A 24669-nucleotide genomic window follows, 5' to 3' on the forward strand; every position below is an offset into this window, starting at 1 on the left:
TCTGTCAAAATCAGAATACATTTGAATAATAAACTGCACCCAATTCAATTACCCTCCACCATATTTTTTCCTTCCTGTTACAGAGTATCATTGAGATATGATGTGGCTGCCACCAAGTCTTCTTCCTTGTGATCTGTAGTCCAGTCCTCCCTGCCTATTCTACATGCCATACACAGAATAGCTCTCTCCTCTTAAGATCCTGCGTACCTGTGTACCCAACATATCTTAAACATAGGCACATAGCTAAGTAACTGGAATATTGGTAACTAGCCTCAAGATATGATTGACAAGGCTGTCACATGACTATTAACAGGTACTTGTATCTGTTGGCTGTATTTCTTCAATTTCCATCATAGAACAAGGTTAGATAAATGGTCTCATGACTGACTGAACCCCAGAGGAGGAAAATAAACATCATTCTTGTTCTACTTAGTGGTCACTACTGTCCTTCTAACTAGCACCTGATGATGACACCCTCAGACCAATGAGCAACAAGGACAGAAGACTCAAAGAAAGGGCCTGGCTGTGAACAGTTTCAATACTTCACTACTACCACAGAGGCCCTCAGACAATCAAAAGCAGCCATTTGGTGGTATTATTCCCCATTGAGTCCTCCTGTGTCTCCCTCCAAGGTTTAGTTCCTCACCTGTATGTTTTTCAAGCATTGTAAATAGAGGACACAGCAGCATGGGCTTAGGGCAGTTTCCTTTAAAGTGTTTTGACTTTGTTTTCTTCCTTTCCTCTGGGTAGCCAAATTCTGACTGCACGGGAGCCCCATGTCCTCCATATTTTTCTCTAGTGATGCTTTTTTGACAAATGCTTGGTGTTTGTTCTCAGGGAATGTGGTCAAGGTGAACAGCCTAGGTCCCAAGCTTAAAGCTTGCAGATATTTTGAGTTCCTCCAAGTCCCTGTGCTGCAGAGGACCCTATACTAGATATCCCAGGCCATTCTCTCTGATGACCTTCAGTCCCCTTTCTTCACTCCTGCTTCATCTCATTTAATCAAAACAAAAACAAAACATAGTCACCTCATGCTCTGTAGGATTAGAGCAGATCATTTCTAGGAGAAATCTTTCTGATCACACTGTTGGGTGAAAGGTTCATTCAGTCTACATCCCCAAACAAGACCCACAGTTATTCAAAAGAGTGCATGAATTCTACTCTTACCAGGTGGCAGTGTCAATAAAAATAAATCAGTCATTATTTTTAAGAAGCATCTGATATATTAATAATAAGTGCTTTCAAGATTTACAAAATAAAGAACTCAAGTTTCATGACTGGTCTTCTTCTTTTTTTGAGATTTCTTTATTTTATTGTTTTGTGTGGATGAGAGTTTTGCCTGAATGTATGTATGTGCAACATGTGTGTGATTGGTGACCTCTGAGGTCAGAAGATGGCATTAGATCCTCTGGGACTAGAGTTTCAGATAGTTGTGAGCTGACAACTGAGTGCTGGGAATTGAACCTGGGTCATCTGCAAGAACAAGAATTACTCTTAACCACTAAGCCATCTCTCCAGCCCCCTACATGGCTGTTTTTAATGGATCTTTCCCCCATCATATTATTTGAGACTAAATATAATTTTGGAGTCTCCGTAGTTCTCCAAGCAGATTAAAATTTAATAAAAGGTGTCACTCAAGGTGATTTTGAAGAGGTTATCTTTCCAACAATTTACTGTCTTTTAGCTTTTAGTCCCCTCTACTTCATCTTCCAGTGCTAAATCTGTAGTAACTTCATGTTGCCTGGATGTGGGTGCTAATATTATCCTGTAATTTAAAATGGAGATATATAATCTACACTCTTCCTGGTAAAATGTAAATCTTGTTAATATCAAGAATATCTAAAAAGAGCTTAGGGGTGTAGCTCGGTGGCAGAATGCTTACTTAGCATGTACAGAGCCCCGGGTTCCATCTCCAGAACTGCATAAAATAAATTATGTATATTATATATGTATTTATAATTCTGTATACATATATTTAAATATATAATGAGTTATTTAAGGATCATATCCAAATGACTCAGTGTTACAACAAGCTGAAGGCATTTAGAAAAAAGGGTTTTACCATTGACAAGTTTGTGGTTCCTAGACTCCTGCAAGGATTCAGTATCGCAGTGGTAACCTGCATGAATTTGAACTTTTTCTGATGCTCTTTAAGGAGTGAACTAAAACCAAGTTATTTCAGAAAGATAAGATTGCACTTAGAAAAGTTAGCTAGGTAATATTATCAGAGGCCTTTGAGATGCAGCAGGTCCTGAGGAGGTGACTTACAGTGAACCGTGATGGCTGTTGAAGCGATCATGCTTTTTTTGTCGATCAGTGAGCATTTGTAGTCTCCTGTGGCATTGCGCCGCACATCTGTCAGTGTATAAGTGTTTGAGCTTCTTATTCCCTCAGGCTGTCCCTTTGGATGGAAGCAAAATGTCAGAGGGTTACACTTGGTAGCTACAATAAGAAAGATTATAATTCTTGAGAAAGGCACAATTTTCTCAGATATGAGAAAAAAGTGAGCATACTTTTTGATTAGGAAAAAATGATTGCAATTTGTTCTACAAACATCTGAGGAACAATTCATAGTTTGGTGCTAAATTTTGAAGGGCTATTTTATATTGTATTGATGATATCTATTTTTTTGACAGCATAGCTTGAGTTTGAATTAAAGCGGTTTTTTTTTAATGTTCATTTTTCCCCTATACCTTATCTACATCAACAAAAAGACTGGAGAAATTCTAACTGGGTCTTGGGATACATACCTATACTTGAAGCATTCAGGAGTTGGGAGCAAGAGGACTGCAAGTTTGAAGAAAGGCTGAGTGACATAGTGAGTTCAAGGTCAGCCTAAGCTATATAGTGAGCCAATGAACCAGACATTGGAGATGTAACTGGCCTGGCACGTTCCAGGCACTTGGTTTCATTCCAAGTATGAGAGAGGCTGGGGGGAGAAAGAGACAGAGACAGACAGAGAAAAATAAGGACAGAGACAGAGAGAGCAAGAGAGAGAGGGAGGGAGAAGAGCAGATCTGAGAAGAGAAACGGGGAGAAGAGAGGAGGGGAGAGAAAAGGAGAGGAGAGGGACAGAGAGAAAGCACACAAGCCAACGGGACAGCCAGTCATATACCCAAATAACAATGACAGACAGATATGAAGGAAGCGGGGAGAAGAATGAAGAGCACTAAAAGAGCAAGGCAGAACATGAATAAAAGAAAGGGAAGCAAGAAAGAAAGAAAGAAAGAAAGAGAGAAAGAAAGAGAGAGGGAGGGAGGGAGGGAGGGAGGGAGGGAGGGAGGGAGGAAGGAAGGAAGGAAGGAAGAAAGGAAGGAAGGGAAGCAAACCGAGGAGGCCAAGCAGAGAGACAGCAGGAGCACCCATTAACAGCAGCCAAGACAGCCAGCAGACGTTATTTGTAAAGACAGAACGCGAGTTTGGCTCTGCCGTAGCCAAAGTGGAACTTTTATTTGTAAATGAGAAAATATTAATACATCAATTTAATAGGGGAAACAATGCTGTCTGCCAACATTTACGTTTGTAAGAAGTTTCCTGTGCAGGTGTTCTCAGTAACACAGTGGGTGATGTTGTGAAATACTCCCAGTATAAAATTCATTATAATCTCATGGTTGCAGTCAATGCACTGTTTAGCAGCATCTAGCAGCCGGGCGGTGGTGGCACACGCCTTTAATCCCAGCACTCGGGAGGCAGAGGCAGGCGGATCTCTGTGAGTTAGAGGTCAGCCTGGGCTACCAAGTGAGTTCCAGGAAAGGCGCAAAGCTACACAGAGAAACCCTATCTCGAAAAACCAAAAAAGATGGTGGTGAACGCACCCCTCTTCCAGCCAGGCTCCACATCACTAAGAATGCAAATACTTGAGGAAATTTCCCACGGTGTCCCCTGTGCAGACCACTCCTTTCAGTTATGACAAGTACTGTGACAAGGAGCCCACACGGTTATTCTACCAAGTTAGCTGAACTACACGACAGAATTCTCTTTGCTTCAAAAGATTCAAGCGTGTTGAGAGCAGCCTGTGGGTGGATCCTCATCCACATTAGAACATTTGCAATCATGCCTTTTGATTTCCCAGTGATCTACTTCTGAAGAGCAGATTTTGGGTCTTATTTGGATGATGATACCCTCCCTGAGTTTTTTGCAGTTACGGTTTCCTGTGGTTGCCCCCTTTCCGTCTTTATCGCTGAACTCTCGAAACACGGAGGAAAAGCAGGAAGAGCAGGGGATGGTGCCACAGAAGCTTTCAACGGATGTTCTACCGGTGGTGGTTTTTTTTTTTTTTTTTTCCGATTCTCAAGAATCACCCGTTTTTCTCTCTTAAGCTACCCAAGTTCATGCAATTGTTCGCGTCAGTTAGAAGCCCGACAATAGGATAAAATGATAGTCGTCAAGTTCACCTAATGCTTACGCACTTACTGGTAAGTAAAACATGAACTCCTCAGGAGGCGGGTTGCCGTTCCCCAAGCACTGGAGAGTGATGTTGTCTCCTTCTTTGATGGCATTCTTTGGTGGAAGCACTTGTATTGTCACCTGCTCGGTCGGATCTGCAGGAGTCACAGGCAGAAGTTAACCATTTTTGTCAAGTACCAAATTACTCTGTGCATACAATGTAAATGACTAAATTATACACAATTTTCTCAAGGAGCTAGTAATGGTAATTACTTAAATGTATCTTTTTATAGAGGGATTGAAGTTAATAGCCACTTGCTATACCAAGTACTAATCTTAGTTAGAGCAAACTACAAAGAACCGTGTTACATAAAAAAAAAAAAATCAATTTCTTCTTAGCAAAATGTCTTTAACTGAGGTGGCAATGACTGTAATTATTTTATGTGTAAAAGACCAGTAGAACAATCTCACCGTGTGACTTCATTATGAGGAAATTGAATGGTGTTATATGAAGCTTATAGAAAGACTCACTTGGGCAGCAAAGTCACTAAAGCTGCTGGATACCATCACACCCTTACTATACAATAATGAAAGTCAAATGAAGATATATGAGCTAAACAACACCAGCAGTGTTTTTGGCACACAGGCAGATAGATCTACTTTAAAAAATTAACTCCATGAACACACAGACAGACACATGGAGAGATAAGACAGACAGAGATAGTGAAGGACAGAGATTGAGATTGTTATATAGTCATCAGGACCATAAGTGTTGTTGCCATTTTATTCTGTTCTTTAAAACAAGACCTGATATAACTTCATTACACATTGGTTCATTTTTGCAGATAAAAATAGAGGTATTGAGTATTTTTTTTTAAATACATAGGACTACTCAACAGTCGAATGCCAAGTGAATTAAATGCTGCACACAATGGAGCATTGTCTAGTAAATGGAAAGTAAAAGGAAGTGATGTTGGCTTTACAAACAATTTTTTTCTAACATCCATGCTTTACATAGCTGAATAATGCCATGAAGGATGAATTTTGAGGATGATAGACAAAATGAATAATGATTAAGTTATCTGACTTTTAAAATTTATGAACAGAATACTCTAGCTGCAAATACCTATTTTATTATTAGCTAATAAAGTGAAAGTAAAAAGTTGCAGTTTGAGAAGCCCTCCACTCCACATTTCTTGCAGTCATTTAAATTAAATGCACAGGAAAATTTAGAAAGTTTGTTTTAGATTGCCTCTTTGACACTGATCTACAGGTGAATATCTGGGTATCACCAAATCCCAGTGAGATTCACACATTGCTTTTAGTTTGTTGCATGTGTTTATTTCTGGATTTGTTACAGGTAGTTCTCTAACCAGCAGTTCTCAGTATCGTGGAAGAAGAGAATAAAGCTCGCTTTTGACATCCTACTGACAGCCACCATTTCTGGGGTTTCGTCCCGTGCCCCTCCCTTCTCTTTCTTTTTTCCTTTCCATTATTTGTTACAATACCTCAGGTGAATGAAATAGTGGGATTCATCATGACTCTTTTGGTAATGTGTGTCAGGTTCACACTTTGACGTGGCCCTTTCTCAGAAAGGAACAGTGGCACATCTGATCAAGGCTGATGCTAGGACAGCCAGGACCATGACCTGTATGACCTCTTCTTCTATTTCAATATCCCTTCTCTGAAATCCTTTTCAATCTATTCTGTACTAGAGAGGTGAAGGACTAAAGTGTGATCAGAGGATTGTTGTAACACATTTGCATTTTTACAGTAGCTTTCTGGGCCACTCGCATGCCTAACAAATTGATGACCACTTGTTGTCCTTCTGCCTCAGACTCTGGATTTCACTCTGCTTATTAATAAGTCATCATTCTTCCCATTATTCTGACTTTCTGCTCTGCCTGCTCCAATCCACTCTAGTACCAAGTCTCAGTGATGAATGCTTTGCTATATCTTACATTTGATTCTCCCCTTCTATTCAATTAATACTTCCCTAGTCTATGCCCTAATTAACCTACACCAGAAAGAATACTATCACATCTCATTTGCTCCCTCACCTTGAGCCTTCCTTTTCGTTTCAACTCTTTCATAACTGCTTTCTAAGATAATCTTTTGACTATTGTAAGGATACTCAAAATCCTTCATACATTTCCTACACATAAACATTTGAAATGAGTATTCCATAATTTACTATACATGGTTATCTAGAATTTACATCAAGTGAGATTGTAATATTTCACCACTTGACATGAACCTCTACCTCTATTCATTTTCCTACACATATCTATGTGTTCACTTATCTTTCCACCCAGTCAAAGATTTATTAGTTTAGTATGAATATTATTTAAGTAATGCGTAAGGGTCATAAAGTTCAAAATACTGTGCTCTCCACTTCAGTGAATTCTCTCTATTTATGAGAAAAAAAATTTAGTCATTCAGACTATTACATTAAGCATGACACCAAAGGTAAAACCTAGATAGATGTGTGAGCCTGGGTAGCTTCCAAGAGGATTCCCCTCCAGACCTATTGCTTTAAAGAATAAGCAGGGGCTTGCTACAGGATAAAGGCAAACAAAGAGAACACATGGGCAGGCATCGGAATTGTATCCTCCCAGAGGAATGTGGACAGTAGAAAAGAGCGCAGTGTGTCAAGTATGATGATGAAGGTTGACACGTAGTGCATGACTGTGGCTGAAGCAGGTTCCAGAATACAGCAGCTGAGAACATGAAGACGATGAATCTGAGCATCCTGAGGTGTCAATGAAGAAGTTCAGGCACAGTAGGAACGCTGTAGATTTAAGTTTTAGAAAGAGACTTCTGATGGCAGCCTGATGAGCAGTGTGTTTAGGGTGAGGAGAAAAAGGTAAGGAGCCAGGAATACCATTTTGTTGATCACTGCAGGAAGTACAGGGAACTGGGAATGGTTGTGTGAAGTGAGCACCAGAGGCAGAAATCAGGTCAACATAAAAACTAAAGAGGGGAGGACTAATACATCTTTCTCAGGCTGTCGAGTGTTGAATTCTTTCATCCAGTTCTCGTTTTTGAATGTCCTCTTCTATCATTTTGCTCTGTCTCTGGTCTCGCTACAGCAGTGGTTTTCTACATATGCTCCATAGATTATCAGCACTAATATTAATATATCATTTTTGTAATAAATTCCTTGTGAAGCACCTCTTTATCCACTGGATCTTTTTTTTTTTTCATTTTACATACCAACCACAGTTCCCCCTCCCTACCCTCCTCCTACTCTCCCTCTTCCCCTCACCCCACCACCCATCTACGCCGTAGAATGGGTATGGCCTCCCATGGGGAGTCAAAAAAGCCTGGCATGTCAAATTGAGGTAGAACCAAGCCCCTCCTCCCTGCATCAAGGCTGATCAAGGCATCCCACCATAGGGAATGGCTTCCAAAAAGCCAGTTCATGCACCAGGGATAGATCCTGGTCCCATTGCTAGGCATCTCACAAACAGACTGAGCCTAGTTTGGTCCCATGCAGGCTCCCCAGCTGTCGGTCTAGGGTCCTTAAACTACCACTAACTCAGGTCAGCTGTCTCTGTGGGTTTCCCCATCATGATCTTGACCCCCATTGCTCAAATAATTCCTCTTCAACTAGACTCCAGGAGCTTGGCCTGGTACTTGGCTGTGAATCTCTGCATCTGCTTCCATCAGTTGCTGGATGAAGGTTCTATGATGACAGTTAAGATAGTCACCAATCTGATTACAGGGCAAGGCCAGTTTAGACATCTTCTCTACTATTGATAGGAGTCTTAGCTGGGGTCATCCTTGTGGATTCCTGGGAACTTCCCTAGCACCAGGTTTCTCCTTAACCCCACAATGTCTCCCTCTGTCGAGATATCTCTTTCATCGCTCTTCCACTCCATCCCTCCCCCAACATTAGATCTTGTTACTTGAGTGATGCTCAGTAATCTGTGTTCTAGCAACTCTGTCATATTCAACTAATGTGTTCAACAGTTCCAGAATCACTGTCCTGGGACATATGACTTTTCAAGACTTACCATTCTGTTCCTATGACATTTCTCACTTGCAACCTCACACTGACAATTTCCTTTTGATATAAGTATCAGGTGGAAGAACAACCTCTTTGAGTGAACTGCTTTGTGTCATCATCAAGAGGTTCTATAGTGCCTATGTTGTCTTCTCATTGCCAAATATTCCATAAATTATTGTGTCATCCTCATGCATCCAAGGATTCATCCACTAGTATACCTGGTACTCACATACATACAAATACCTCCTGAAGCCAATTTCCCAAGTCTTAATACTCACTTTCCCAATTTGAAACTTAGGAAGCTAGCCAGTCATAAGGTAGTATTTGTCCATACTTTTTTAAGGAAATGGTCAGAAGGCATTAGGAATTCCTATAAAAAACATGGCAGCATGCTATGACTGGAGGGTAATAGAGAGAATTGATCAAGTTAGAGATCAAATCTTTAAAGAACATAACACCTAATAGAGTACAGAATACATATAAATAATATGTGAAGAAGTAGAGTATATTGTTTAGTGGTAAGCTTTTTTTCTATAGGTTTTCCAAGGAAGAGGAGATTACTTGTGTATCAAAGTTTGGGGGTGAGGATTGACAGCAGAATATTAAGAGGAGTGAATCAGGATTTCAAAGATTAAAATTTGAATATTGTTTCTAATATATTACAATTACACAAGTATATATTCATTTACTTACAGTAAATATCGAAGACTACTTGCTCTGAATGAATTGTCTTCTGGCCTGAGGGTCCATAATATGTCACAGAACAGGTGAATGGCATTTGTATGTCAGCCTTGGTTGTCTTATACTCCAAGGATGAAGTCATAGTATACAACTGAGTAACTGGATCAATTTCCTTTTTAAAAAGTATGACCACCTCTAAAGAAAGTAAAGAACACCAATGATAAGATGTTTCACTGGAAAGCCACAATCCATAATTAAATATTCCAACATATTTGAGAGGTGAATTTGTCCTTCTAATTGTATTTAGTAGGAGAGAAAATTGACACTCAATAAGGTAAGATGTCATTTCAAAACTGTGAATCAGAAGCATAGGCAAAAATAGAATCTCGAAATCCTATCTCCCACTCAATTTAATTAACTTCTAGAACATGCCATATATAGAAATACTGCTTTCTGCTTCTGATTCTTCCACACAATGGATAAAATGGTGTCTAAAGAAATCACCCAATGAGTTAAGGGGCACTTAGCGTAACTCAAGTGTAGAGTTGTAGATAGAGAAGGGGACAGCATGATCAATTCTGGACAGCTCATGGAATGACTAGTCTATACAATATACGAAAGGCCATGGGAACCCATTGCCTGACACAGACTCACCTCCTATAAGGGGTTGCAGAACTTTCCCATTCCTGTACCATGTGATGTTGCCATCTGGGTAACTGTCTCTTGAAATGCAGTCACCTAACTGAAAAATGCAAAAGAAAATTTCTTCATTCCAAATGGTTTTAAATCCTTATTTCATGGAAGCCTCAGAATCTTCAAGAAATGAAGTGTCTTAAACAATTTATGTTTCACCTTTGGTTAAGAAACACCCTTTGAATCTTGTATAAAAATAAGGCTTCGTATTAAAAATTATGGTCTTATCCATTTTGAAATGTACAATAAAGCTTTTGACTATACATAAAATCACATCCATTTAAAGGCATTACCAATTTCATTTTGATGCTATTCATTTTTAATATTAACTAAATGACATTATAACTATATTAATATTGATTATTTCTGTGGTTCATAGATCTCTAAGTGCAAGAAACATTTAGTGTTAAAATGTGGCAACTCTCCAATTCCATTTTCATTTCACAGGATAAATACTTGCCATATTCTATAATCCTCAGTTCAGTCTTCAAGTGCATTTTAACTAAATTATTCAACATTTATCAAATACTGGGTAGTAAAATTAAATAGGGTTAAAAAAACTTGATCTTACCCACCCCCACAAACACAGGGAATGTTGAAGTATTTTGGTTAATGACGAGATTATTACCTAATTGATGTGCTTATGTGTGGAACTCCATCTGTGCCTGCCTATCAATTCCACTTTCTTTCACACCTGTGATAATGTGATTGTATCTGTCTTCTCTCACCATGTACTTCAAACCTACAGTAACTTACTTTAATAGAATAAAGTCTAAATACTACATAAGTCTTGATTCATCTGGGAACTTTTTACCTCTCCAGATCTATCTCCTAGGCTTTCTTGCCTTGAACTTTAGCACCCCAAATTTCTGAAACACCAAAAATTGATGTTTACCAGACAGACCACACTCTTCACACCCCATGATTTCATTTAGTTGGAAAGCTTTTCTCAAGGTTGGCCTGGAGGAAATCCACTTGCTCTTCACTGATTCTATCAAGTATTTGGTCCATCCACATCAGAAAGACTCTTCTGGATAAATGACCATGTCTCCTTCACATGCCCATTGTCTTGATCAAACTGATAGTGCTCACACTGTTACTGTGACTTCTTGTGCTCTCTGATTTGACCTGAAGCACTGTAAACTTCATAAAAACAAGTGCATCCTGTTTGTCTGGGCATCTAGGGGCACCTAAATTGGGTAAAGCCATTAATATAAACAAGTTCTCACCTTTTTTAGCTGCTCTGTTTCAAGATATGGTGCTTTGTTTACAATTTCAGGTTGAGAGGGTTGCTCTAAATATAAGTAGAAAAAGGTTTAAGTATACTGGAAGAGATAAGGGACACAAATGATTTATGAAAAAAAAAAAAAGAGAATCTGTATACCCAAAGCAAAAGGATAAACAATAGATTAAAGAATGGATTATTTACAATAATCCAGATTTATGAAATGCAGTAGGTATAACTTATCAAGTACTTGTTTTATGACTTGAAGTATTGTTTTAAGTACTTATAACTCCTTTGAATAAAATATCTTCAATACTCTCTAGATGTTTTGTGAGGTCAATATGGATTTGATGGTAAATATAGACATTAATATTATAACATTAGTTCTAATTAGGATATTAGAACATTAGGATATTTCTAGTTGATTACCATGGTACTTTCTACTTATTAAGTATAAGACCTCTAATTCATTACTTGAGGGTGTTATTGCATATGAATCCAAATCACAAAGGTTTTAATTTGAAATACACATTTCTGAGGCTTAAGAAGCTTCCAGAATCTCCAGGGAAAATTTCCATTGGTCTATACTTTTTAACAAGCTCCTTAGGGATTCTTAGGCACAAGCAAGTCTAAGAAATACAGCTGTAAAATAATGAGAAATCTATGTAGTGGTGTACATACCCCAATTTCCTAAATAAATCAATGTTTATCTCTTATCTCACCTTATGAAATTATGAAAATATTTTAAAAAAATTCCAATTTGAGACTTGAAATAGAGGACAGAGAGTTTCTAGAAAGTTCTTTAAACAAATTCTAAAAGTAGCTTCAGAGAAAATTGATTACAATTTCAGCAATGATTTCTTTAAGTTATTTTGCCCTTCTTAATACATATTCATTGTTCAATATAATAGAAACTTTCATTGTGACATTTTCATATAACCATACTATGGAATTTGATCTTATTCATCCCCATTGTCATCTTCTGCGCTGGCCCCACTGGCATTTTTCTTGTTTTAATAGTACCCTCTATACCTTCAAATCTTAAATTTTTAAGTGTAGTTTCCATATATATGAGAAAACATGACATTCACCTTTCTGAGCCTTTATTATTTTGCTTAACATGATGATCTTTCCCCCATTTTCTGCAATCATAATTTTTGTTTTTTTTTTAATGGATAAGTAATCACATCTAGACTTAGACTTTATCTTCTATATCTGCTCATGTGTGGATGGACGTATGAGCTGAATCTACAATTTAACTGTTGGGGTAGTGCTATAATAAAAATGGCTGTGCAGGTATCTCTGTTGTGTTTTATCATGGATTCCATTGAGTGCATACCTAAAGATGGTACAGTTGTATCCTATAGTGGTTCTGTTTTCTATTCTTTGAGGAATTATCATTCTGTTTCCACAGTGACTGGACTAATTGGCATTGCTACTAGCTTTATATAAGATTTCTCTTTTCTTGTACTCACGAGAATTTATTGTTTTGTTTCTTAGTCACAGCCTTTCTCACTAAGATAGAAGGGAATCTAGTTTTGGCTTTCAATCCTTGGTGGCCAAGAATGTAAAACCTTTTAATCTAATATTTATTGGTAAATTGTACTTCTCAGAACTGTCTATTTTGTTTGTCCAGTTATCAATTAGATTATTAAAGATTTTTTTGGGGGGTATTCTTTTTGAGATTTTTCTATACTCTCAATAAAGGATTTATATTCTTTTAGTTTTCTATTAACGATAAATTCTATACTTTAAAAACAGTTCAATTAAGCCAGGCTGTTGTGACACATGCTTTTAATGCTAGCACTCTGAGAGGCAGATGCAGGGGGATCTCTGAATTCCAGGCCAGCCTGGTCTACAGAGCGAGTTCCAGGACTATACAGAGAAACCATGTCACAAACAAACAAACAAACAAACAAACAAACTCAACTAATTAGTTTATAGAGAATGTAACTTGACTGATTATCATTCAGAGTAGAATTACTTTTATTTTAAACACAAGAAACTAATCATATTTCCTTTCATAGTGTTGATGTTTATTTTTAAAGATTTTTGATTCTCATCAAATTGATTTTTGTATTGCATTACTCAATTTTGGGTTCAGTTGAAAGAATTACCTCACCAGACCATAACACAAATGGAGTTACAAAATGGTTGATTCTAGAATGAATAAAAAAAAATAACATTCTTTAGGGTATCATTAATTTTCCTTTTGTAGGTGTGTTTTATATTAGAACAGTTAATATAATGAACTTGTGTGTTGACCCCATGCACTTTGCTTATAGATCTTATTTGCTATATAATGATTCCACTAATCGAAGTTTTACAATGATAACAGCAGCTGGGAACAAAACTCAGGATAGCAGGAAAACAGCAATACAAATGAACAGGGCAGACAATCAAGGTTAATGCAAACAAGAAGTGAGGCCCAAGTTCCTGAGAATTGAGAAAGTGACTACAGGTTAGAAAACGTTCACAAAATTTCCCCTTGAAATAGTCACAAGTATGTGGGGGAAACATATGGCGTGGAGGTTAAATACTTTCGTATGTCAGTACAACTTAATGCTCTCAGCATTTTAATGGAACTCACTTCAAATCAAAACTGAATTATTGATCAAACATTGACTTTTGCTTAGGAATCCATGCTGCCAAAGACAAACATTTAATATGTTTGAGAGACAAACGCACGGAGAATATTTAAACAAATGAAAATTCTTGGGCCTTAATTGAATAAACCAAAGCTCCCAAGAAGTCCTCAAGTGACAAAACCCTTAAAAACTCAAGCGACAGAACACATTAATTAATCTATCTGATTTTTAAAAAGGTCAAAATTAACAGAAAGGAAAAGACAACTGGTATTTAATTTCTCCTTCAATAGTGATATGCTTGGAAAATATGGAGAGGTTTGCAAATCACACAAGTGTAGGCGCTGTCTAAAAGCTTACTGGGTGATTTTGACAAAACTTACTGCTTTCCAGTTCACTGAGCACTACAGAAAAAGACTGAGCTCATATTTGAGCCTCCACTTACTACCCAACACTCTTACCTCCTATTTCTAATTAAACCTGATAACATGTCATCAATAGGCACAAAAGCACACTCGCCTCATGGATGTCGAATTTGTGAAATCCTTTGCTTGCATTAATTCTAAAATTCATCATTGTTTTAGTGAAAGTAAGTTGTAGTTGAGAGAGAGAGAGAGAGAGAGAGAGAGAGAGAGAGAGAGAGAGAGAGAGAGAGAGAGAGAGAGAGAGAAGAGAGAGAAAAGGACCTGGTGGAAGGGTGCTTAACTTCTGGTCTTTCTTAAATTTTTATTCATCTTTTCTTTGGAAGATCCCAGTGAATTTTGTGATTTAATGATAACTTAATAATAGTACCTATTCTATTCCCTTGAGTTATTTTCTCCTTAGAATCTTGCTCTTTGTATTAACTACATTTTTTGTATGTAATTTTCTTTTATATTAGCTTGTAGCAATCAATGGATATTAGTTGGAGAACCACTAAAAGGACACATACTATTTTAGCAAAATTGCATATCGATTCCCAAGTAGTGTTTTTGTAAAAAAAAAAAAAAAAAAAAAAAAAAAAAAGAAAGAAAGAAAATCACTTCATGTGAATTATATCTTAATATGATTCAAGGATTCATAACCAAGTATAAAATTTAAAGAAAAACAACACCACAAATTTGCTTGTAGCATTAATTTAGTCAAGGTGACAAATTTAAAATTAAGCTAAAGTTTGCTTCAGAAAATTGCTGAGTAATCTCTCTAGAACCGCGTATGTGACCATGTATGTATCAATTATAGAATTACATCTTAGTTCATAGTTTCCTTCCTTGCTGGCCAGGCTCTCTCAATTGAAGTAGCTAGAAGTATGTCAACCTAGGGACACAATATGGTGGCACATTAAAAATTATAGGACAGGAAATTTTAAGATTTTAAAAATAAATCATATAGTAAATCCTGGCACATCTGACGATGCAGTATTTTGCTGCATGTGCAGGTGTGTGTGTGTGTGTGTGTGTGTGTGTGTGTGTGTGTGTGTGTGTGTTGCCATACAATAGTATCTGTAACAATGGAATATAATTCTGAAGCTGAAGTGATTTCTTTTTAACTAAAGAGATCACAGGCTTTCATTAAAGCCTTGAAGGTTTACCACAGATAATTAAAGGCTAAGCTAGATATAAAATGCTGCATAAGTTCAAGCGTTCTGGAGACAGAAGCTTTGCTCTTCAAGTCACTGCTTTTGTTTTGTAAGAGATTTTTTTTTCTTTTGGAGAAGGATATTGTAATAGAGATAAGGACTGATCAGGAATAAATATACTAAAATTTAAAACCCACTTCCTAGCTCTAACTCTCAGGCTATAGTTAATGAATGCTATGAATATTGATTTTCAGGGAAAAAAAAGTAGAAATCAATACCTTACTAAAATTTACAGTTTGGGCACCCAGCCATCTAATGTACAGGTGAAGATGTAGTGCTGGGTACAAAAGTGTTCTTTGTCACCCATGGTATCTTAGCATTACTGTAAAACCACACAAAGGCTAGCTCAGTCCATGAACAAGAGGAGAAAATGCCATGGCAGGTTTATGCAGAGGCAAGGCTCTCAATCCCTGTTGACAATCAAATTCCTTCCCAGTCACCAAGCACTTAAGCTAGTGTATCCATGGAATAATGTATTTTTTTTCTCGTTAGATTGGAAACGTTTTTGTATTTTAAGAATCAAAGTGACTTGGGTACAGTGATACACATATCATTTTAATACTTGGAAGGTGAAGGAGGGGAATGAGGAGTTCAAGGCCAGGTGTGGCTACATAGCCTGTTTGTGGAATAGCTTGGGCTGTGTGAGACCCAGTGTCAATTTCCTTCACCACCATCCTCCAAAAAGAAAGAATCAAACTGTAACATACAGTTTATATCTTATTTGTTAAATAGCCCAATTTTTATTTCTTTCCCCTTGAAAAATATTCCTTTACTATTTCCTGATTTAACAGTCTTCCACTGGAGGGAAGAGAGATTCTCAATTTTCCATTTCGATGAAGCATTAAGAATCATCTCCAAGTAGGAACTGTGAAATGATGTGTAGAGCCTGCACACACTGGCCAATGCCTTGAGGACTGGACCACTTGTACATGGACTAAGTCTTGGGCTTTCTTGTAATACCAGAGAACACCACCAAACACAGAGAATTGACAAATTAAGACTGTAGTGTTCAAAGGCTCACCAAGAGCTGCCCCACACCCTTAAAACATCCAGATGGGTCTTCTTATGTTCTCCATGCTGACTCTGGAGTCAGGCCTGATCTCCTAAGTGGCTCAGGCTGACTTTTCTTCTTTGTCTTCTTTTTCTTTTCATCCACAAGTTATTGTAAATAACTGAAACAGTGACTAGGATTGTAACCACTTGAATAGAAGCTGTTTCTTACAATGCTAGACCCTGCTCCTTAGTTCCTGGACAGGGCATTAGTAGCAGAATAGAAAAGCCTCCCACGTAATCTAAAACACTCACTTTACTCAAGAGGTCGTTTTAATCCCACGCAGGCAAAGAGACTTGCCAAAGTCAGAACTTAGTGGCAGCCCTGACAAAGCAAGGTCTTCCGGTGACCAGCTCAAAGATTTTCCCAACGCATCACTGAGAGCCATTTGGCTCTCTGGGCACCTGTTTGACCTCTGAGCATTTTGCACAATCATTGGAATGAATCTTTGGGAAGTTTCAGTGGTCTAATTTTGCTTCCAAATACTTTTTATTACTCTCAAATGTGCACTAAACACAAAGGCAGTTTGATTTTGATGCCATTCAAGAACTGATTAGTAGTAACCAAGCCTGTTACTTGCTTGGACTTGGGGATATGATTCCTTACTTCGGAGATGTAGTTTAAAACTAAACAAACAAACATGCATTGAAGTCAAAATCATCAGTTAGTTCCTCTGGCTTGCATAAAGGCAATTTGATTTTGCTTATGGGGCTGGCAGTCTGCGGAAGGCTGATGGTACATGGTTCACGTTGCTAGGTGATTCAATAGAGGGAAACAGAGGACTGATTGATGAGCACAGTAACTCTTAAGTGACTGAAATATATACACGCAGAGGATGAAAGCCTCTCTGCCACAGCTGCTGCTGGATTCGCAAAATGTGGCCAGACGTAAATTCATAATTCCTACACGATCTTGTAGGGATGTCATGATCATTTGAAATGTCATTCATTTTCTAGCATTTGGTGGGTCCTTCTTGGTTTCTCAGACTCAACGCCATTTTCAAGAGTGTGTAACTTGCTATGTAAATTCTCCCTGGCCCACAGCCTGGAATGCAAATTCTGTTACTGAGAATTGCTTTGTTTTCCACAACATTCAAAAGAGCAGGGGGCAGGGGTCCTGGCGGTATGTGGCATGTGAGTTTGTTTTCACCATGACAGAAAGCTTCTGTATTCTAAAGCAGCTTAGAAATTTTATTAAATTAAACCAATTGGTTTTTTTTACTTTTAGATACCAATGTAGAAGTTTTATAAAGGAAGAAAATTTGGAAAATGTCACAAATGATTCTTCTAAATATAACTCAGGCTGTTCTTGGCTTATTTGTGTACTACATTGAAGTTCAATAATTTCAACATAATTTATAGAAACTTGAAAATGGCAAATTAATTTACATAATGGTTAATGTTGTGAGTTAGTCTACCCACATTCTTGGTATTTATGATATCAAAGCCTATGGTAAGTTTGTTGTTGCTGCTGTTATTTTGCTTTTAGGGAAAAAAATGCCCTTAGCAAATCTACCATCCATCTCTCTAATAAAAATGAAATAAAAGAAAGTAAGGGAAATAAAGGAAACTCAAAAGCCAACATGGTCAATTGCAAATGTGGAACACTAGCTCTTTCCAAACCTTGTGGAAGTAGGCAGTGCTGGTAAGCAGCTGGGACTTGGTTTGATTAAAATATGATGGGGAGGTGTGGATGACTTCTGGAAAGTGCCTTCTAAGCTAAAGGATAATCAACTGAAACATGTAATATATATTTACAAGGCCTTTCTGGAGAACAAAGGTTTCCTTTGACAGTGTTAGTGCTCTTGGAGTACTCATCATGAACCCATTGGAGCTTTGAAGTCTACATAAATACTTAAGGGACAGCCCTACTTAGCTGCATAGGTTATTAAAGAGAAACATGAATAGTCCATGGTTGCTTGCTCCAGTTGGAGGCCTCCAGGGTTTCCTTCTTTACTATTTATTTTAATCATTTCTAGGAGCTGTCAACTCATCAGAAAGCAGAGGGGGGAAGTAAAAAAGTAAGACATTCTTCCCAATTAAGAAAGACTGGGATTCTGAAACTTTTTAGACTTGATTTTTCCTCCTGTAGTTTCTAAAACATTATGATGTAATCGAGGTGGGACTTTTTATTTGAATCTTTAAAGAAGAACTACTTTAATTATACATCTCAAGTCATTCGTTTGCATAGCTATTTGCACAGTAACATTAACTATATATTATCAGGTGAAGTCATTGTGCCATGGTAACTATAGTAATTATGTTGAGTATCTTCCATTAGTTTCTTTTTTTCCAACCCTACTTTATCTTTTTTGGTGAAATACCTTTGTAATCCCATGAGCATTCTCAGTGTGCTGAGCTTCATTATTTTAGTGAAATTTTTCTGAACCAAGTGAGCATGTTAAAAACTGCATCAACAAGCATTGAAGGCTAGAAAGTACAATCACACACACATATGAACACATACACACTTATAAACATGTCACACACACACACACACACATATATATATATACACAAGTTGAATTCTTAGATCTCTAGATTACAGAATACCTTAAATTTGTATTTTATTCTTTTTTATATATTAAAATGCCAATTTTATAGGAACACATTTATATGACATACATGATTATATATGTATCCTATACTTACAAAAACATTATGATTTTTTTCTTCGAACAAATCATTGGAAGTTAGAGGTCATTAGTCAGTTATCACCAGTAGCACTCCCCATCCCAAGGAAAGTTACTGTTGTAACGTTATTGTTCTACCTCCTCACTGTGCACCTCCTACTTGAATGCCAGACTTATCTTCCTTGCTACCAGCATGCATAAATAGAATAAAGAGCTCTAGAAACTCCCTTACACACGGTTTCCTGTGGAGAGAGGCATTGCAGAGAGCTCAAGCTTCCACCTGAAGAACACCTTCTCATAACAGCCACCAAGCCCGCTTAGCCGTGCTAGTACAGTCTACTTACTGAACACCTTGACTAGGGTAGGTGCCTCAAACACATTGTCCTCGGTCACTAGCATGCACACAAATCTCTTTTCGTCACTGATTTTTGCGTTGCTGATAGACAAAGTGTAGTTTTCTGAGAGGCTCAATCTGTCCTTGTATTCTGGTACATCATCATACTGCACACTTTTCTTTGTAGAGGATCTGAATGCAATAAATACTGGGGATCCGTCGGGCTTTTCCTAAAAAATAAAGTAACAATACATGTTGAAAATACACATAATTCATGTTTCAGAATAGTATGATTTCTTTTGCCGTATTATTCTAGATGGGCTTTTGTGGGTGGTGGTATTAAAGAGCAGTGATTTTCAGATATCAGTATCACATAATTCTTTGCTTACAGAAAGAAAAATCACACTTCACATGAAGTGAACCTGTTGGTTCACTTATAGGTTCATAGAGATGGCTGAAAACCAAAGGGTAAAGCTCTCAGAGTTGGAGCTCATCTCACACTTATGGGACATCGGTAGCTGTTTTGAAGGGACATGGTATAGTCTTGTTTAATATACAGCTAAAAAGTAGATACAAATAAATATCAAAATACAAAAACTAACCTTCAGAAAAAAATCATGTGGTCATAAAAATCACATAAAAAACCAAAGTGGTCATATAGCTGAGCTTGATATATGGCCTCAGCAGTATCAGACAGCTGTATTTGAAACATGCATTGCTTTAATCCCCACACTTTAAATGTTCCTGTTTGCCAGTTAGCATTGATGTGGTGATAGTCCTTTACACCATGCATTCAGTTTTCATGAAGGAGCAATATTCACCTCTGCAAACCATCCTCTGTACTAAAGGAGAACCAGATTGACCACTGAAACCCAGAGGTTTTTATTTGAGGCTTAAAACTTACTTTGAAAAGCTTTCATATGAAAATGTGATCAAATTAATATGTAATCCAGCATGGGAAATGGTGCCAGGAACACTGGTCTCTATCAGTGTGTCAATTTAGTTTGTGTGGAATCTAGTCCCTATGTTATCCTTAGGATGTACTGTGATCACACATGTTCATATTTCTCTCAGTTGATTCTGTTTATTTTGATGGTGAATTTGGTTCAGTGGGTACACTGCATGGTAGACTCTGAGACTTGGAACCTGAGGAATCTGAATAGACTCTTTCCTGATCAGAACTCCTCCACTTTTATAGAGAACTAGATGGAGTTCAGAATTACCTGGATTGACCTGACAATGAGGACAGAGATGCAGCGTGTTGTGTCACTTCCTTTTTTTTTTTTGACACTCACACATGCGTAGTGTGGTTGGGGTGTTGAACCCTAGCGTTGTAACAGATGACTTCTTAAAGCTATTTGCTACCTACCAAGTACTAGTAAGCATTTTGCTATGAGTTAATTACTTAGCTCTCAAAACAACATTGTGAGGAAGATATCTCATTTTCATAGTAAGAAGATATGCCTAATTTACCTATTCATGGAAGACTCTAGACCCTGTTGGTTGCATTTCAGAGCTCACATTGTAAAAGGCCATGTCAGTTCTCATCTTGGGTGCAAGCTTAGGCACTTCTGACAAAATGTATTTAGTATAACATAATTTTTATGGAGACATTTTAGGTAAAAATGTTGGTGGTCAAGTAAATCTAACCAATTAATCCAACCAAGGTCTTATATAATTCACAGTACATTTTAACATACCTACTGTTCTGAGAAATGCTGCAATAAGCAAACAGTTAATAAATCATCTGGTAACCAACAACATTCCCCCATGCAAATGTCTGCAAATACAGGGACTAGGGAAACATGCTATTGTGTTCCAGGAAACATCCATCTACTTGAAACTTGTTCACTGCTCTCTCTTGTGGCCCTGTGTTGAGAAACTCTACCACAAAGACACCTTTCATTGATCTGTGTTCAACTGAGGCATGTAACTCTATTACAGTTAACTGGACTACCACACCCACCTACCAGGATCTCTAATCTCCATTTCCAGACCCATCTGCACAGACAGTGATGCCTGACAAAATGCGATGGAGTCAAGGGTAAGCAATGGATGAAATCAACAATGTTAAATGTACAAGTTATCTGTAATATCAGCACACACTTAGAAGATTCAGCAACAGAAACAAAGCTGATTGCCAGTTCCCCATGGAAATCTGAGTTCTCTAGGTGCTGCAGTAGCCGCATTACACAGAAACTAGTAGAGAGAGAATGCTCTCCTCCACAAAATGTACTTTCCCTCTGCTGCTAACACTTGAAGTATGGAATTTTCTGATAAAGATGATGTACAAATTTTGAGTTATTGGGTATATTTAAAAATAGCATTAGTTATATAATCATGAATATTTTTGACATATTTAATACATTAATTCTTTCTATACAGGTGTGAACAGATGAGTATTAGCATTATGTCAGTATTACATACTCATACACTCTCAAAAAAAAAAAAAAGAGAGAGAGAATTATATTCTAAAAACCGGAGGCAGTTCTCTAAGCCCCAGGAGGCTCACACTTACATATTTCCATTTGCCAAACATGAGGTTCTGAGGTACATCGAGTCGGCAAGGCATGACAATGGTATCTCCATAAGCTGAGTTGACAGTGTACCATCCGAGGCCTTTGGGCAAAAGGGAAAAGAGATTTTGAGTGTTGTCCTGAAGCTATAGCAGAGACACAAGGGGGAATTTACAAGCCAATTATGTTCTTCACTGTATTTACTAGGAATATATTTCACAGAAACATGAGGCCAACCAAAAATAACATGTTCAAAATTCTCAAAATAGCTTAAGATAATTCTCATTGAACTGTTATCAAATTTACCTCTTAGGAAATGAAAATTAAATATCAAGAATTAAAAAATGGTTCAAGCAAGAGAAAAATTCAACTTTATTTGGATGGAGAAAAGTCAGTATTCAAATAGCTGATTTTTTCTGCATAAATGAAACTAAATTTTATTTTTTTTTATAAAATATTATCATGGTAAAATTATAGAGTAAAAAGTCCTCATAAAGAATTATTCACAATGTAGTTAGCTATATTTGGGAGTCAATCTAATTTAAACCAGTGTTTGTTAATCTGATTTAAAAAAAAAAAAAGGAACAGGTCAATTCATGCTTTATTGAGAAATGTAATAAATAATTAAAACATAAAAAGGATAATTTTGATCAAGAATGTAAAATAGTTTTCACATCTGTTCGTACTCAGGGTGTTTTTAAAAAATCTTAAGGTTTTACAGCCATAGAAAGACAAATACCATATGCTCTTTCCACAAAAGGTCAATGTGAAAATATAATAGTAATTACGGTAGCCTAGAAAGGTTAAGAGGAAGAGGGAAGAGTGGAGGGATAATACCAAAAAACAGATAAGAGGGTAATTTCCAGTGCTGAATGGAACAGGATGATGGAGTCCACAATATCCTGCCATATATTTTATGAAGAACTGGATGAGAGGAGCTGGCAAGCATGAAAGAGTTATGAAAAAAAAATGGAAATGCTCATTACTCTGATTCTATCCGAACATATTATGTACATATGTTGACACATCACATATGTCTCTTTAAATACATAAAACTCGAATGTGCTAATTATAAAGAAAAATCATTTTGATATTTTCAATGGCAACAGTATCAGTGAAACTCTCAGACACTTTGACTTATGATGCTTATGAAGTTGTTCAAAGTTGGAAAAGTTTCTGGGTGAGTGCCCACAAGGTAAATCGCAGATAGATGAAGGGGCTAATTTCATCTGTAGTGGAAACACATAAGCAGATGTTATTTCGTCCAGTAGGTGGTGCTAAAGGGTAAAGCTAACGCAATCTGCAGACCATAAATAAAACCATCTTGGGACTTTCTGAACATCCACCTTACTGGTGGATGCCACCTTTCACTGTTAACTATTAATTGCATAGTACACACAAAAGGAATCAAAATTCTATTCTAAAATACATTTGGTTAAGGAGGCTACTTCCTCTTTATATGTGTCTCTGGGAATAAGAATCTAAGGGGAAAATATGTAGCACAAAATATTTTAACATTTTTACCACTGTTAATATACAGGATACAAGCTGGGCATGGTGGTACACGTCTTTAATCCTAGCACCGTGGAGGCAGAGGCAGGCAGATTTCTATGAGTTCAAGGCCAGCCTGGTCTACAAAGCCAGTTCCAGGACAGCTAGGGCTGTAACACAGAAAAACTCCCCCCCCACCCCCCCGCTCAAGATACAGGATACTAAACAGAAACAGTGAGAGTATATTTTCATTTGGAATTTAATAATGAAAGCATACATAAAATTGTTTATTATATACTCAATATCTGTTAAAATAACCTTAAAACTTTCCCATTTCCCACATGCTGAAGTTATTACTCCCTTTGACATTAAACCATATAAATCAGAGGATCATAAAAGAAGAAATAATGTTTTATGTTTTAGATTTATTTCATGCATTTTGTAGTGCTAGGGATTAAACCTAGGGCCTTGGGCATGCTAGGCAAGTATTCTATAAGTGAGCACACCAGCTCTAATGCTGGAGTTTTAGAGGTGTGATCCCAGATATGCACACTAACATTGAGTGAACTGTTCTAATTCATGATACCATTAGGTTTTCTGTATTAGGCTCCTGAATGTGAAATTTTCACCATGTATTTCAAGTTGTGGCCAGGCATAGGTGCTGGTCAACCAAGCCAAAGCCCATGACTTCACCTTTTGTTGCTTTTTTCATTGTTCTATAGTGAGGCACTTGAATATAATGGTGAATTGTCATTTCACCTTCATCTATGTCAGGGTGTACCTTTCAAAATGCTCCTGTTGTTCTAAAACCACCTTCTCTTGACAAATGACACTGATTCCAAGGTGGACCAGGAAATGCAGTTTTCAGAGATTAGATTCCTATGAGGTGAATCTTTCACAAGGTAAAGGGAAGTAAGCAAAGGCCTTTCCCAAAACATTGATCATTGCTCTTTTCAGAGACGATTTTTCTCTTCTACCCTTATAGAATATTAATGTGTTCTACATATGCCAGGATTCATGACAGGATTTAAGGCTGCGTGAATCTGAAGTATATCTTGTATTATTATCATGATCAGAGCACAAGTGTGGTAGAGAAAGGAACAAGCAGTTTTAAACTTTGTATCTAAAGCAATGCCTGACACTTAAGGACTTCAGTGAAATGATTTCTCATTTGAACGTGGTGGCACCCTTTCGATCTTGCTGATAAGATGAATAGCTTTGAAAATCAGAAAGAACTTATGAACGTGGAACTTAGAGATATTCTTCTTGCTCCCTCACATTCATTATAACTTGGATGTGTTGAGAACATGGACTTTGTCCTCTTATGTTATTTACTGTCATGAAGAGAAAAGAACCTAAAAGCAAACACATTTCATGAGAGTTCATGCATAGAACTCCAGGAAAGAAAAAGCTTAAGCCTCTCTTCCCTCTCCAGTGAGATGAAG

The 24669-nt window shown here is 37.3% G+C and overlaps 1 protein-coding gene across 4 annotated transcripts in view; it reads right to left on the bottom strand.

Annotated features, from left to right (window-relative positions):
* The window catches only part of Alcam (activated leukocyte cell adhesion molecule), a 179410-nt gene that overhangs the window by 22312 nt on the left and 132429 nt on the right, over window positions 1-24669 (bottom strand). For all 4 annotated transcript variants that reach the window (XM_006989991.4, XM_006989992.4, XM_076548984.1 and 1 more), the window contains exons 2-8: window positions 21736-21836; window positions 19228-19447; window positions 11002-11066; window positions 9734-9821; window positions 9092-9274; window positions 4414-4541; window positions 2269-2401 (exon numbers count right to left, since the gene is read on the bottom strand). In XM_006989991.4, coding sequence (XP_006990053.1) covers window positions 2269-2401; window positions 4414-4541; window positions 9092-9274; window positions 9734-9821; window positions 11002-11066; window positions 19228-19447; window positions 21736-21836 — 918 coding nt within the window. The remainder of the gene's footprint in view (window positions 1-2268; window positions 2402-4413; window positions 4542-9091; window positions 9275-9733; window positions 9822-11001; window positions 11067-19227; window positions 19448-21735; window positions 21837-24669) is intronic.

The sequence above is a fragment of the Peromyscus maniculatus genome, chromosome 12 (genome assembly GCF_049852395.1).
Source record: "Peromyscus maniculatus bairdii isolate BWxNUB_F1_BW_parent chromosome 12, HU_Pman_BW_mat_3.1, whole genome shotgun sequence".
NCBI classification, from domain to species: domain Eukaryota; kingdom Metazoa; phylum Chordata; class Mammalia; order Rodentia; family Cricetidae; genus Peromyscus; species Peromyscus maniculatus.